The sequence below is a fragment of the Phyllobates terribilis genome, unplaced genomic scaffold (genome assembly GCF_046119375.1).
Source record: "Phyllobates terribilis strain yellow unplaced genomic scaffold, ASM4611937v1 Scaffold_8__6_contigs__length_399053987, whole genome shotgun sequence".
Taxonomy (NCBI): Eukaryota; Metazoa; Chordata; class Amphibia; order Anura; family Dendrobatidae; genus Phyllobates; species Phyllobates terribilis.
Window position 1 is genome coordinate 60386435 of NW_027362768.1, and position 16853 is coordinate 60403287.

Here is a 16853-nt window from a genome sequence, read left to right on the forward strand (position 1 = left end):
ACGTAATTCTTCTCACCTTTTCTGTATTTACAGTGAAGTTAACCATACGATACTTTGTATTGCACCAAAGTTTTTGCCTTAGATTAATGACATAACTGCTTTATCTTTGTATATTACTCCTAATCTAATTTAGGTAGTGAAAATACTGAAGCTGAAGAGGAATATCAAAGAAACAGTCAAGCAAGTTGGGTGCAGCGCATGTTGATGGCCTTGGTTGGTGACAGTGCCCTATTCAACACTCGGGAAGGAAGAGCTGGCAAAGTGCACAACTTCATGCTGGGCCTAAACTTAAACACATCCTATCCTTTGTCACCTTTAGTACATTTGACTACCCAGGAATCTGTGGATGATGATGAGACTGATCTTGCAGTTGCAGGTGACTAAATTTAATTAAATGTTCGTCTATTATCTTTTCTTTGGCCCATGATGTTCAAGCAACATAAGAGATACTGATCAGCTTATGAGCCTATAATGAGAATAAAAAGACAGGGTGCTCCATAGTGCAGAAATTCTTTAATAAAGTGGAGGTGGTGAGGGTTGATGGGCCATATGGTAGTATGCTCCCCTTGGAGGGATGTGCAGATGCTAGGCATAGCCTTATTTCAAATCCAAAGATGGAACGAATCCGCGCAGCTGCCCCATATGATGGTACTGTCCAAGAATCACCATGTATCAGATAGGAAGTCTAAAAATTAAAGGGTTATATAAGGACTGCTGAGTATGACACAGGCAAGAAATAGCTCCAAAATTTATTAAAAGAATAAGCGCTACTAGTTTCCACATCAGACAGATGTCTTCCTCAGGCCTTGGCATGTATCTACTATAGAAGTACAAAAGAAATAAACTGGCACTATTTGTGATACTCCGCATGTGTAGAACTTACATGAAGCTACAAAAATGTGAAGAGGTGGATCTCTGTCCCATAAACACCTTTTATTGAAATATATTAAAACATGGATGCAGGATGGTGAAGGCCAAGCAAAAGGACAACGGATGTTTCGCGGTCACTGGTGCTTCAACGAATCCAGGCCTGGACAGAGTCTTAACTAGTGGCTGCAAAGCAATGGGATGATATTTCCCCTACTTTGCAAAGCCAGAGTTATAGGTAATTCAGGATGTTGTTAAGCTAGTCTTTACATAAATAAGTAGTCATATCCTCCCATGACCTAAATTTTATATTTCAGGCAATGTTGTCTGTCAATATTCATGAATGAAATTTCTGTCCAATCTTTTGGTGCAAATGTACAGACCAACTCTTGTTGCGACAGATGTCTTTCTGGCTCCTTTTAAAATCTAAGCAAGCCAGTCTATGCATCAGCCATGGCAGAGACTGTGGCTTACTTTACTGAATGAGCCAAACGCATCCCTTCACACATAGCACTGATGACGTGCCAACATGGGAAGTGCCCTCCTGTATTGAGCACAAGTTGAAAGTGGAGATCCCAGTCACCTTTTTGTGAATTCAAATATAAAAAAAAAATAAAGTTATAGCTCTTGAAAGAAGGATACGAAAAAATGAGAACAAAAACTAAAGATCACATGGTCCTTAAACGCATTGTCTAGTCACACATATTGATAACCTATCCATAGGCTAGGGCAGTTCTGCAGTACGCTGCAGCTGGAGCTTATAACTGCTTTACTGGGGTCCTGTGTGTTGGACCCCACTGATTAGTTGGGGTTTTGGGTGTTGGATCCCCACCGATTTTAATGTGGAGGATTATCTATTTTTTCCTGCTCTAAAAGTTAATTAATCAATAAGTTAAATATACCCCCAAAATGGTGCAACTGAAAACTTGGGTAAATTTGATACTTGATAAAATTGATACTTCCATATTATGTAGGTCAGGCATGCCTTGTTAAAATGCATTTTTTTATTGTATATCAATAAAACAACTCTGAATACAACATACAAGATTTAAGTTGCAAACGTGTTTCAGAGTTATGTCCTTAATCATTGCATTGAAAACTTAGTCCACAAAAATGAAGCCCTCCTACATCTATCGTACAATAAAGCATTAGAAAGTTATGGCTCTCTGTATGTGATACAGCAAAGATGAAAAGATTCTTGGTGTGTTTAATGCCAAAATGAGCTCTGCCTAAAAGGGTCAAAGGTTCGGCAGTCTTGTTTGGCACAAGTATTTTATACTTTTGATTTTTGATGGACTGAGGGCAAACAGTAGTCTGCTAATTGCATATGAAAAAAATAAAAAAATATCACTTTATAAACTATTCCAGATAAATCGAATTAAAAAAGAGTAACACGCCCCACCATAGCTAGTGTTTCTCAGTGTGAGAGTTGTAAGAGTACGAGCCCACGATCCGGAGTAGCAGCTGTATGGACACAGCTCACCTGCGCTGCATCCAAACTGCTGCATTGTACAGTACAAGCACAGTGGATGGGATTTATAGAAATCCCATGCCCACTGTGCTTCTATTTGCCGGCGACGCGGCTTTAGGAGCCATAGCATGTCCATTTCTGTTGCGTAGACGCTAGTCTACACAACAAAAATTTCCACAATGGATTGGATGCGTTAAATCCGTATGGTTCAGTGAACACGTGCTGATTTACTGCTTGATTAGAATGCAGCACTTTGGACGCAGCGAAAATACATTTGAAGTGACTTTAGGGGGCCTATGACAAAAAAAAATACCCAAAAGTGACACCATTCTAAAAACTACATCCCTCAAAAGTCCTCAAAACCACATTCAAAAAGTTAATTAACCCTTCAGGTGCTTTACATGAATTAAAGCAACGTGGAAGGAAAAATATTAACATTTTACTTTAAGCCTCAATTTTTTTTTTTCACACGGGTAACTGAACAAAATGGACCACAAAATTAGTTGTGCAATTTCTCCTGAGCATGCCGATACCCCATATGTGGGGGGAGCACTACTGTTTGGGCGCACAGCAGGGCTTTGAAGGGAAGGAGCATCGTTTGACTTTATAAATGTAAAAATGCCTTGAATCAAGAGCTGACTCCATGTCACGTTTGGAGAGCTTATTGTGTGCCTAAACTTTGTAAACCCTCCACAAGTGACCCTATATTGGAATTCTAATGTTTTCCTGGTATGTGAATTTTATGTCGTGGCATATGCGAGTTGTGTAAGTCAGAAATAAATTTAGTAGCCCATGGATGTGTGGTACAGTTTGAAGCATTTTATACAAAGGTCGGGTTTGTCGGGGCAGGTGTCGCATTGATAATGTCACGCAAGGTGAGTGAAAGACTAAGTGCAACACAAAGGGAAGAGGGGCAGGAAGCCCAAACACTAGGGAAAGGGGGAGTGGAGACCCTTAGGCAGATCTAATATCACCCTGCCTACCCTACTGTCCATATATAGGTTCTACACCCATCGCCGAGCAGGAACCTCACCCCTGAATGTCCCTAAAGCTTGACCCTAGATGGAGAGGGGACAGGGTGAGCACTAGTCAGGCCCCACTACAAACTAAAGACAACAAGGTAGACAAACAAAGGGGATACACTTGGCTTGAGCAGGCACCAGAGAGATAACGCCAACTGTCCTTCAAGGCACCAGAGAAGAAACTAGCCAACTGCTAGTGCTCCAAGCCAGCACAGAGGTCCATAGAACTATCACCGGCGCCTCTCTGGAAAAACTGACACACCCTTGCTTGGTAGTTAAAAATGCTCAATTAGCAGCAGAAGGTTGAGGTAACTGCTAGGTCCTAAAGGAAGAAGGACATAACTATATTACAGAGATGAGAGGATCAAGAAGGCGTCTGCAATGCAAAACGCAGTGACCTGGTCCAGAGCAACGGTCTCACACCTTGTATTTATTCCACCATCAAAAACGTACAATGTTTCAACCACAGATTGGTCCTTATCAAATATTTTATAAAGACCAAACTGTGGTTGAAACGTTGTACGTTTTTGATGGCGGAATAAATACATGAGTTGAATTCAACACCCTGGATTGGATGCTGTTCTTTTGTTCCTCTATTAATGTTTTTCCAAGTGGGTTCCTTCTGTATGCTGAACGGACGTCCTCAGTAAGCTGGTGCTGTCAGCTGCTGTCTTTGTTTGGATTGTCTGTCACACCTGACACACCCGTGACAATAAGTGCTGTCCTTTTGTATCCCCTTTTGTAACACACTATGCACCTTTTTTGCGGCCTGCCTTTGAAGTTTTAGGGACCTTACCTGGAAAATGTTGCCCTGATATGGTACAGGCACCTTCAGTTCTAGAAGTACTGGGCCCGCTCCCTCTTGACTTCCAAATATGAGGGCCTTGATCACTACCTCTTGGAAATGAAGGAATGTACCAGTCTGGCCTGCACATCGTGATTGCACAAAACAGTTATACATTGCCATCTGTATTATGTGCACGGCCAGCTTCTTGAACCACACTTTAGCTTTTCACATGGTACTGTAGGGCTAGAGGACTTTATCAGAGCGATCAACTTCCCCACCCCATATTTTTATAGTACCCCAGGGCACAGTCTGGCTTGGGGACCTGTGTAGAGGAACCTTGTACAGCGGAGGGGGTGCTACCATCAAAATGTATTGTGGTCAAAAAAAGAACATCCCTCTTGTCCTTGTACTTGACCACCAGCATGTTGTCACTATGTTGGACTCTGCTCTCACCCTTTCTGAGCAGCTGCCCAATTGACATCCTAGGGAGTCCGCTCTGATTTTTACAGACAGTACTGCAGGCTGCGGTAGCTCTGGCAGAGAGGTTTGAAGAGAGGGATGCTAGTATAAAACTTATCTATGTAGAGATGATCCAGCAGGCGGTGCACCAAATCCCACACAACTTTCCCTCTTACTCTCAGGACAGGACAGAGGGAGGGAGTATTTGGGGGGGTTGAATCCAGGTATCCTTCCCTTCATAAACCCTAAATCTGTGTGTGTACCCTGTGATACTCACAGCTTGTAGAGTTTAATTCCATATCTGGCCCTCTTACTGGGTAGTTATTGCTTGAATTTGAACCTCCCCTTGAAATGTATTAGGGACTTGTCCACACAAATGTCTTTTTGGGGAATGTACACCTCAGCAAACTTGTTGCTGAAGTGATCAGTTACCGATCGAACTTTGAAAAGTCAGTCAAAGTTGGGGTCCTCTCGGGGAGGATATTGTGCATTATCATTGTAGGGGAGTGTTGTATAAAATATCAACACTCCAATATTGCCAAAATTCTGGCTTCTTCACTAACCGTATGTGAAGGACGAGGCTCCAAAACATAATTTCCAATCCGTCTACAGAGGTCCAGTTATAAAATGATGAAATGGGGTTTTGGACCAAAACTGTTGGGCGTACAAATTTATCTGGGCCACCATGACCTTATCAAAATCCTCAGAGAAAAAACCTTGAAAATGTCGATTTCTGTGAAGACACTGGTGTTCAATTTGATTCCTGATTGCACTACAAAATCAGGTATCTGGGGCGCATAGTCTTTAGGTGTGAGGTTTATAGGGGGTCACTAATGGTGCATGCTGATTCATTTTCTGGCCTGGGGCATCTGTGTGGCGGTTCAGTATCACTTGAGAAAGAGGAGGAGGAAAATAAAGGAATGTGGCATCCTCTCGCTCACGATTTTGTTTCCGTGGCAAGGAAGGCATATGCCTCCTCGGCTGAATACTGTGATTTGGGTTGAGCGGGACTTTTTTTTTCATGTGTGGTATGTATACCAAATTTTGTGTGTGCATGTGTTTGGTGTAAAATAATAAAAAGGAATATAAAAATTTGATAAAATTTAAACTTTACTAAATGGATGTCACTATAAAAAAAAAAAAAAAAAAAAAATACTGCGCACCTGCAACTCTGATACTAATCCTGACTATATTCAGTAAAAATACTGTAGTAGACACTGATTACGATGGTATATTTTTTCTGTCCCTAATCTAGTCGTATCAGCTAAGTGCTAACCTGAAATAAGTTTGTTTTTTCACGCAAAAACAACCCCCATCACTGATCAGTGCTCTGCGGCTGCAGGACGCATGCACAAGAGAAAAACTTCCAAAAATTGAGCGATCAAGTACTGATCAGTGCCTTGGCAGCAGAAGGGTGAGGGTGGGGAAAGGCTTAGCGGAAGAAGGGAGAGAATGATTGTGGTGGATTAGGAAAAAGCTGGGAGAAGGCTTAGGGGAAGAAGGGAGAGAATGATTGTGGTGGATTAGGAAAAAGCTGGGAGAAGGCTTAGGGGAAGAAGGGAGAGAATGATTGTGGTGGATTAGGAAAAAGCTGGGAGAAGGATCAGGAATGCTTCTTCTTTTTTGAGGTACAGCAGCAGTGATGGCATGGGCTAAAATATTCTGTGGGAGCAGAACAGTAGTTTCCAAACTGGAATGAGGGAGTGCAGAGCGGTCACTGTCACTGAAAGCAGACCGCATCTCTATTAACTGGTTGGATTGGAACAATGACGCCGGTCGACCCAATCAGTGCTGGGGCTGTTAGCGCTGCAGTCTCCTAACACCAGCCAAAGATCAATGCTGTTAAAGCGCCAATTGTAGGCTGGACCTCAGTGTTACAGGAAATTTAATGCCCGTGGCAACGAGTCCTGGTGCCCTAAAAATCAGCCGGCACCTTAATGCAATCACCTTAATGCAATGCTCAGTCAGTGATGCATTTTAGCTATGAGGTATCCATATGTCCAAGTTTGTGTAGGGGTTGCAGTACAATTCCAGTGTTTATTTCCCCAGCTATCAGTAATGTATCTTCATTGTGTGCACCAAAACACTAACCAGTCACTGTCTTCTGCCACTTCCAGCACTGCTCCAGTCTCCTTCCTGCATGAAATGACCACAGCTTTTTTCTTTTTGGCTTGCACAACGGACCATTAATGCCAGTCTGCGAGATCCTGTTCTAAGAAAGGAACGGAGTCTCGGACTGAGAAAGTGGCTTCAAGTCCATACAGAAATGATTTGTGACCCAGCTGGTCAAAACTGCAATCATATGATACTGGAGCAGGGCTGGAAAAGACCGAAGACGGGGACCAATTCGTATTTTTATGGTTTCATGCATACACTGAACAGCTAATGGATGGGGAAATTAAAACTAAAATACTGAATTAGTACTTAAAGCTCATTATGATGCTGATCGTTAATCTACCATGCCAGTTATCGGATCCAGATTGAAAAGTGCAGTTCTGGGACATGGGTCAGATGTACTAGTGCACAGATTGACTGAATCACTCTGCCATCCATATACACATGGGATTTTGTGGTAGGACATGTACACTTGCACCAGGCAGTTTAGCAGAATGTTTGGTTTGGAAATCAATGTCTAGGAATCACTTTTACATATTTTCTTGACATTCCTTGCTGTGCATTTTGAAGTGTGTGTGTGTGTGTGTGTGTGTGTGTGTGTGTGTGTGTGTGTGTGTGTGTGTGTGTGTGTTTTAAATAAATGGTCCTTTTGTGTCGTCTAATTTTTATGTTTAATTTAAACCTCTTAAGATTTGTAACTAATAGCTAAACATGTTCAAATTTATTACAGATCCTGATGAGTTTGAACAGATCTATGAACCTCTGGATGTAAAAAGCAAGAAAATACACATTGTTGACAGTGGTTTGACATTCAATCTTCCATACCCAATAATCCTAAGGCCTCAGCGAGGAGTTGATCTTATCATTTCTTTTGATTTTTCTGCTAGACCTAGTGATTCAAGCCCCCCCTTCAAGGTAATAGATAATATCAATGTTTAATTCAAGCATGTATTTAGCTGAACGCTATGTATGGACACTTGTGAATTAGTTATCAATTTTGGGTGTAATGCTTAAATACACATAATTTCATTCAAGCATGCGTACTATATAATACTAAATATGTGTGTATGAATTGTAAGGTGGCTAACGGGCACACAGTGTATGGGAGGTATGTATCACAAAGATGGCTGTCCTCTGTGATGTAACCCGGATTGTTGCTCAGGCCTTTGCGGCCTGATCCCTCCACGCTCTGGTAGATTCGGGCGCACGGGTGGCATCCGCACTTCCCGTGCCCCTAGGATCCCCTCTGTTCCTCTTGGAGCCTTCCCTCTGCTCCCGTCCTCTTCCAGCCTGTCCTCCTGGGCCTCTCCGTCTAGGCCCTCTCCTCCTGAGCAGAGCTCCTACAGAGCTCCTTCTCCTCTCAGACTTCCTCCTCAGACTGAACCCCTCTGTCCAACTGGACTCTGACTCCACTGCTCTCCTGAGTAGGACTGACTGTTTCAAGATGTTACCCCCTTTTATACTCCTACTCAAGTGCTCCCCTGTTCTGCTTCCTCCACCCACACGTACTACATGGTTCCCCCCACTTCCAACAAGGGACAGGGCTCAGCATAAGCCAGTGCATATTGCCCCACCTGCTGGTCTGGAATGGTGTAGTGTTGGATGCAGGTGGGTGGGTCCCAGGCAGTACTCCCTACTTACCTGAGATTGGGGTACCACACCTCTGGGTGAGATGCAGTACCTCTGTGGCAACTGAACCCGCAGGGGCGCCACACTGACTTCAATGAGTTGAACAGAGTTCATGTAACATGAACTTAGCTCCGCTTATTGATGGCCCTGCGTGTCACTGAGGAGCGTAAGTATGCTTGCACTCCTCGGTGTCTCTGCAGGATGGCAGGCTGGATAGTAGAGTCCAGCTACAATCCAGCCTGTCGTCTAGATGTAGCGGAGTTGGACACGTCATGGGACACTTGGAATCTGTTCTTCACGTCTGAAAGGTAAGGATGAGTTTGGTTTATTTTTATTGCAGGTGACAATGGCTTCAGGTGGAATGGGCGTGATGATAAGAAGTAGTTTAATTAAGAATATTAAAAGGTGTGTGTTTATTTCAAATAAAATATTTTATTCACGGTGTGAGTGTCTCTGCACCTGAGTAAAACCCCCTCGGTATGTATGTATTTATGTATGTATACAGTTGAAACCAGAAGCTTGCATCCACTATATATAAAGACTAGTGTTGAGCATTCCGATACTGTAATATCGGGTATCGGCCGATATTCGCGGTATCGGAATTCCGATACTTAATTCCGATACTTTTACAATATCTGATACCGGAATCGGAAGTTCCCATAATGCCTGCGCTCTGCAGTGTCTGTGAAGGATGACAAGTTGGATGGCAGCGCGATCCAGCCTGTCATCAGAATGCCATCCCAGCGGGGGAGAATTCTCCTGATTGTTTAAAAGCCGGCGGGCGGTATAAAGCCGCCGGCTTTTAAACAATCACACAGCCCCATACTGCTTCCCCGCAGCCTCCCACCCCGATCCTCCGCTCCCCTCGCCACCTCCCATCCCGATCGTAAGTTAGGACCGGGCGGGGAGCGCAGCTCCAAGGAGCGGGGAGTGAAGGACCCGGGCGGGGAAGCCGGCAGTGAAAAGACTTCACCGCCGGCTTTCCCGTTCTGTGCTGCGCTTACCTCAGCTGTTCATTTGAAATAACCAGCGGGAATCAGCTGATGCCGATCAGCTGTTCATTTGAATTAGCCGCGGTGCCCTCAGAGGGTTCATGCGAGTTCATGCTTGACTGCATGAACTCACATGAACTTTCCCACGGCCGCACAGGTCAGCCTCACCTCCCAGACGATCAGACCGTCATGATTAGTGTGTGTGCGGGGTGTGTGCGCGATGTTTGTGCGGGTGTGCGCGGTGTCTGTGCGATGTCTGCGAGTGTGTGCGGTGTCTGCGGGTGTGTGTGCGCGGTGTGTGTGCATGCAGGCAGACATAGGCCGATGTGACACTACTACTCCCATCGGCCTATGTCTGTCCCCCGTCCACTCCTGCCAGCAGGATCAGCTCGATGGGAGCAGTAGTTCCCATCAGACTGATCCTGCTATTTAAATTGCCCTACTGTGTCCCCAATAAATGTTAAATACATGTCATTGGTGGCCAGTGGTTACCTAAAAGAAATTAGTTCATACATTACCTGTCCCCGCCGATCGCCACCTAAAATAAAGTAAAAAATAAACTACACCTATACTCACCTAGACACCTAATTCCCCGAAGCCATCGATCTCCTGTAATAAAATATAAAATAATAAACCACAACCTTATCCTTACTCCGCCGTAGCAGTCCACGAGTGTCCCACGAAGATCTCCAGTTCAGAGCAGCCACATAGAATGTGACCGCTCTGAACCGCTGCCGCCGCTAGAATGACGGGGCCGTAAGGGTTCACCGGAGTTCAGGCAGCGCTGCTCCGGTTAGCTCCTTTACGGCCCTGCTGTATCGTGAGAAATTCCCACGGTACAGCAGTGCCGTAAAGGAGGTATCCGGAGCTGCGCTGCCTGAATGCACTCCGGTGACCTCAGTCAGTGGCTCCCGCTGCCGGGAGCGGACGTGTTCCCGGCAGCGTGAGCTTAGAGCAGCCATGCACAGCTGTCACCATCTCCAGATGTGACAGCTGTGCATGGGAGATCAGCGCAGGAACGTGGACAGGTAACTATTATTTTTAGTAAACTAAGAATTAAATAAAATTGTGTGTTTTATTTCAAATAAATTATTTTTTTCTGGGTGTAGTGTGTTTTTTCTTTTTAACACTTTGTAGGTTAGTAATGGGGGTGTCTTATAGACGCCCATCATTACTAACCTGGGCTTCATGGCAGCTGGCGCTGACATGAACCCCACCACTATTACCCCCTGCCACCGCACCAGGGCAGCGTGGAAGAGCGAGGCTAAGTGCCAGAGTTGGCGCATCCTATGGATGCGCCATTTCTGGGGCGGCTGACGACTGGTGTTTCTAGCCTGGGAGGGGGCCAATATTCATGGCACCCTTCCTGGGCTATTAATATCAGCCCCCAGCTGTCTGCCTAGCCTTTGCTAGCTATTAAAATAGGGGGGACCCCACGTCATTTTTTTTGGGGGGGGTCCCCCATTTTAATAGCTAGTAAAGGCTAGGTATTCAGCTGGGGGCTGATATTAGTAGCCTGGGAAGCTCCGTGGGTTTTACCCCCTTCCCAGGCTTCAAACATCTGCCCCAGCCGTCTGCTTAACCTCCGCTAGAGACTAAAATTATGGGGGATCCCACGCCATTTTTTTTTAAAATAAATCCATTATTTTAACACTAAATGACATTTGAGGAGTTAATAAAGATGCAGTCCCTAAATTATTATTTATTTTTTAATTAATTTTTCCCAAAACTTTTGACGTGGGCTTCGCCATATTTTTGTATGCCAGCCAGGTACAGCATCCAGCTTCTATGAACGCGCCATTTTCCGGGGCGGCTGCGGACTGCAATTTTCAGCGGGGGGCAGAAAGCTTGGGCCTCCCTGCGCTGCAGATTCCATCCCCCAGCTGCCTAGTTGTACCTGGCTGGACACAAAAATAGGGAGAAGCTCCACGTTTTTTTTTTTTTTTTTTAATTATTTCATGAAATTCATGGAATAATTAAGAAAAAAAGGGCTTCCCTATATTGTTGTGTCCAACCAGGTACAAATAGGCAGCTGGTGGTTGGGGGCAGCCCGTTCCTGCCTGCTGTACCTGGCTGGACCCAAATATAGTGCAAAGCCCCACGTCAATTTTTTTTTAATTATTTCAGGAAATTCATGAAATAATTAAAAAAAAATTATGTGGGGCTTCGCCCTATATTTGTGTCCAGTCAGGTACAGCAGGCAGGAACGGGCTGCCCCCAACCACCAGCTGCCTATTTGTACCTGGTTGGACACAACAATATAGGGAAGCCCTTTTTTTCTTAATTATTCCATGAATTTCATGAAATAATTAAAAAAAAAAAAAAACGTGGAGCTTCTCCCTATTTTTGTGTCCAGCCAGGTACAACTAGGCAGCTGGGGGATGGAATCTGCAGCGCAGGGAGGCCCAAGCTTTCTGGGCCCCACCCGCTGCAAATTGCAGTCCGCAGCCGCCCCAGAAAATGGCGCGTTCATAGAAGCGCCATCTTCTGGCGCTGTACCCAACTCATCCAGGGCCCTGGTGCGGTGGCTCACTGGGTAATAAAGGAGTTAAGGCCAGCTTGGCATTATCAGCTGGCCCTAAGCCCGAAATTCATGGGGTCACGCCAATATTAGACATGACCACCATGAATTTCTAGTAAAGTATTTAAAAAAAACACAACACCCAGAAAAAAGTCCTTTAATTGAAATAAAGACACAATTCTTTATTGTTCTAAATTAAACCATACTTACCATCACGCCCATTCCAGCTGAAGCCAACGATCTCCTGCAATAAAAGTAAAATAATAAAGCAACCTCATCCTTACCTTTCCATGGTTCCCAGGACAGCTTCAGCTCTGCTACATCGAGATGACAGGCTGGACCGCAGCAGAACGCTGCCATCCAGCCTGTCATCCCGCAGACACTGAGAAGCGCAGGCATGCTTGCGCTCCTCAGTGTCTCGCTGTGACGGCATCCAGATGAGCCGAGGTCATGTCCAATGAACTCAGCTCACCTCATGCACCTCACTGACAGCGTGGGAAAATTCTCCTGCACTCAGCGCTTCAGCGTGAGAATTTTCCCACGCTGTCAGTGACGTGCATGAGGTGCGCCGAGTTCATTGGACATGACCTCACCTCATGCACGTCACTGACAGCGTGGGAAAATTCTCACGCTGAAGCGCTGAGTGCAGGAAAATTCTCCCACGCTGTCAGTGACGTACATGAGGTGAGCCGAGTTCATTGTCGGCTCATCTGGATGCCGTCACAGCCAGACACTGAGGAGTGGAAGTATGCCTGCGCTTCTCAGTGTCTGCGGGATGACAGGCTGGATGGCAGCGTTCTGCTGCGGTCCAGCCTGTCATCTCGATGTAGCAGAGCTGAAGCTGTCGTGGGAACCATGGAAAGGTAAGGATGAGGTTGCTTTATTATTTTACTTTTATTGCAGGAGATCGTTGGCTTCAGCTGGAATGGGCGTGATGGTAGGTATGGTTTAATTTAGAACAATAAAGAATTGTGTCTTTATTTCAATTAAAGGACTTTATTCTGGGTGTTTGTGTTTTCTTTTAACTTTGACTATGGGGTTAGTAATGGGGGTGTCTTATAGACGCCTCTCCATTACTAACCTGGGCTTGATGTCAGCTGGCATTATAAGCGGACATCAACCCCAACCCTATTACCCCCTGCCACCGCACCAGGGCAGCGTGGAAGAGCGAGGCTAAGTGCCAGAATTGGCGCATCCTATGGATGCGCCATTTCTGGGGCGGCTGACGGCTGGTGTTTCTAGCCTGGGAGGGGGCCAATATTCATGGCACCCTTCCTGGGCTATTAATATCAGCCCCCAGCTGTCTGCCTAGCCTGTGCTAGCTATTAAATTAGGGGGGACCCCACGTTATTTTTTTTGGGGGGGTTCCCCCATTTTAATAGCTAGTAAAGGCTAGGTATTCAGCTGGGGGCTGATATTAGTAGCCTGGGAAGCTCCGTGGGTATTACCCCCTTCCCAGGCTTCAAACATTTGCCCCAGCTGTCTGCTTAACCTCCGCTAGAGCCTAAAATTAAGGGGAACCCCACGCCAATTTTTTTTTAAATAAATCCTTTATTTTAACACTAAATGACAAGTACAGTAATCAACACTGTCACTGTACTTCATATATATGTGACTGACATGTTTCTATCTATCTAATCTATGTGTGATTCTCTATTCTTTCTATTCTAAATTGTCGGGTACAGATGCTGAATTGCCGGCCGGCTTTCTTAAAGAGACGGTGCATGAAAACACTATTATTTTTTTAAATAAATCCTTTACACTAAATGACAAGTACAGTAATCAACACTGTCACTGTACTTCATATATATGTGACTGACATGTTTCTATCTATCTAATCTATGTGTGATTCTCTATTCTTTCTATTCTAAATTGTCGGGTACAGATGCTGAATTGCCGGCCGGCTTTCTTAAAGAGACGGTGCATGAAAACACTATTATTTTTTTAAATAAATCCTTTACACTAAATGACAAGTACAGTAATCAACACTGTCACTGTACTTCATATATATGTGACTGACATGTTTCTATCTATCTAATCTATGTGTGAAGCTCTATTCTTTCTGTTGTAAATTGTCGGGTACCGGTGTATGCCGCTGATGAATTGCCGGTTTTTCATGTCATTCTACATTATTCTTAGTTGTTTTCCTTCATGTAGAATTAACCTACAAGGAAAGAAAGGGTTTATTTTCATTCCGATATTTGTGTCCCATTGACTTGCATTGGTTTCCGGTATCGGAATCGGCGATATCCGATACTTTTTGGGTATCGGCCCGATCCAATCCGATACGATATTTCCTGATATCGGAAGGTATCGCTCGACACTAATAAAGACACATATGCATGGTTTTCTCAATATCTGACATGAAATCAGAATAAACCTTTCCCGCTTTAGCTCAGTTAGGATTACTAGAATTTTTAATATTTGCCAAATGCCAGAATAATGAGAGAGCGAGAACATTTTAAGGCATTTTTATTACTTCCTGCAAAGTCAAGAGTTTACAAACACTAAGATTACTATGCCTTTTATCCCCAAAGGTGGTTTGCACTATAGTGGTCAGATTTGTAAAAATTAGCCTGGTCATTATCACTTTATGAGGTAATTAACTCTGGAACACTTCAACTGATCCCCCTGATTCTGAGACTGTTTGTTTTTTTCGTGACATATTGCACTTCATGATGGTGGTAAAATTTCTTCGATATCACTTGTTACTTTGTGAAAATTTTGACAATTTCGCAATTTTCAAACTTTGACATATCTCTCTGATCTAAAGGCATTTAAATTCAAACAAAATAGTTAATAACACTACACACGTCTACTTTACATCAGCACAATTTTGGAACCCAAATTTTTTTTTGTTGGGAAGTTATAAGGGTTAAAATTTGACCATCGATTTTTTTCTTTTTTCCAACAAAATTTACTAAACCGTTGTTTAGGGACCACATCACATTTGAAGTGACTTTGAGGGGCATTTATGACAGAAAATACCCAAGTGACACCACATTCTATAAGTTTATTAACCCTTCAGGTTATTCACAGGAATTTTTGGAATGTGGAAGAAAACAATGAACATTTAACTTTTTTTTTTTCACAAAAATGTTTCTTTCAACCCAATTATTTTCCCAAGGGTAACAGGAAAAAGTGGACCATGAAATTTGTTGTGCAATTTCTCCTAAGCATGCCCATACCCCATATGTGATTTAAAAAAAAAAAAAAACTATTAGGGTACACTGCAGGGCTTGGTAGGAATCGAGCGCCATTTGACTCTTTGAATGTAAAATTTGCTTGAATAATTAGCGGATGCCATGTCTTGTTTTGTGAGCCCCTCATGTGCCTAAACAGTGGAAACCCCCCACAATTGACACCATTTTGGAAACTAGACCCCCTTAGGGAACTTATCTAGATGTGTGGTGAGCACTTTGAACCCACAGGTGCTTAACAGAAGTTTATAGTATTGAGCCGTAAAAATAAAATTTTAAAATTTTTCCAATTTTTCAGCCCCAATTTTGCATTTTCATAAGGGTAACTGGAAAAATTGCAACATTTTGTTATGCAATTTCTCCTGAGTTTGCCGATACCCCATATGTGGGGGAAAACCACTGTTTGGGTGCACAGCAGGGTTCGGAGGGGAAGGAGCGCCACTTGACTTTTTGAATATAAAACTTGCTTGAATAATTAGTGGACGCCATGTCTCATTTGGAGAGCCCTTGATGTGCCTAAACAGTGGAAACCCCCCACAAGTGACCCCATTTTGGAAACTAGACCCCGCAAGGATTCTATCAAGGGGTATAGTGAACATTTGGAACCCAGAGGTACAACACAGAATTTGATAACTTAAGCAATATGTTGACTTAATGTTGTCATTAGTCTTGAGCGTAACTGCTCGCTACTGGAGTTTGCACTGGGTACTCGAGCATGCACCATGTATCGCGGGTGCTCAAGTGACATGCTAGAGTCCCCGCCACGCATGTTTCATGGTTGTTAGACACCCCCAAAAAACATGCGGGGATTGCCTGTGCATGGCAGGCAATCCCCGCGGTTTTTTTTAGCTGTAAAGAGTCGCAAAATCTATGGGGCAGAGACTCGAGCATGTCACTCGAGCACCCGCGATACTCTGTGCAAACTTTTGGGAGGCAGAATAAACAAAAATCAATAATTCAGGATTTTTTTTTTTTATGCCGTTCCGCATGTGGTAAAATTAATAAGGCTGCTTTTATTCTTTGGGTCAGTACGTTTACAGCGATGCTACATTTATATTGTGTTTTTATGTTTTGGCGCTTTTACACAAAAACTATTTTATAGAAAAGTTTTTTTGTTGTTTTTTTTGCATCGTTTGATTCTGAGAGCTATAACTTTTTTTTTTTTTTTTTCAGCTTATGGAGCTGTGTGGCAGCTTGTGTTTTTTTGTTTGTTTTTTGCAGGACAAGATGATATTTTCAGCGGTACCATTTTTATTTACATTCAGGTTTTTTATCGCGTTTTATTCCATTTTTTGTTTGGCAGTATGATAAAGCATCCTTTTGGTTCGTTTTTTATTTTTACCGTATTCGCTAAAGGGACAGTTTTTTTTCCAGACGCGGCGATAACAAATGTGTAGTGTGGGTTTTTTTTTTTTTTTTTTTATAGTAGTAATTAATGGGTACAGTATATTTTTTATTTAATTTTATTTATTTTTTTTAACTTTCACTTTTACACATTGTCCCACTATGGGACTTTCATTTTTTGTAGGCTGTTAGCCCTGCACACACAAGTTAGCCATCATATCGCTCAGAAAGGAGACCAGTTCTGTGTCCCAGAGATGAACGTGCTTTGGTCCGACGTGTATATCAACCTAAGGACAAAAGCAAAAGACCTTGTAAAGATGATGGCGGAAGCTAGTAAGATTGTGTCAATATCCACAGTGAAATGAGTACAATAGCAACATGGGCTGAAAGGCTGCTCTGCCAGGAAAAAGCCATTACTCAAAAAAAAACATAAAAAAGCCAGATTA

At 43.4% G+C, this 16853-nt stretch overlaps 1 protein-coding gene and 1 long non-coding RNA gene across 7 annotated transcripts in view; one reads left to right on the forward strand and one right to left on the reverse strand.

Annotated features, from left to right (window-relative positions):
* The window catches only part of PLA2G4A (phospholipase A2 group IVA), a 213582-nt gene that overhangs the window by 169563 nt on the left and 27166 nt on the right, over nt 1–16853 (forward strand). For all 6 annotated transcript variants that reach the window (XM_073642987.1, XM_073642988.1, XM_073642990.1 and 3 more), the window contains 2 exons: nt 134–376; nt 7452–7636. In XM_073642987.1, the coding sequence (XP_073499088.1) occupies nt 134–376; nt 7452–7636 (428 nt within the window). The remainder of the gene's footprint in view (nt 1–133; nt 377–7451; nt 7637–16853) is intronic.
* Nucleotides 16467–16853, reverse strand: part of LOC141156709 (uncharacterized) — a 58809-nt gene continuing 58422 nt past the window's right edge. The window contains exon 3 of the long non-coding RNA XR_012247704.1: nt 16467–16694. This is a non-coding gene — a long non-coding RNA (uncharacterized lncRNA). The remainder of the gene's footprint in view (nt 16695–16853) is intronic.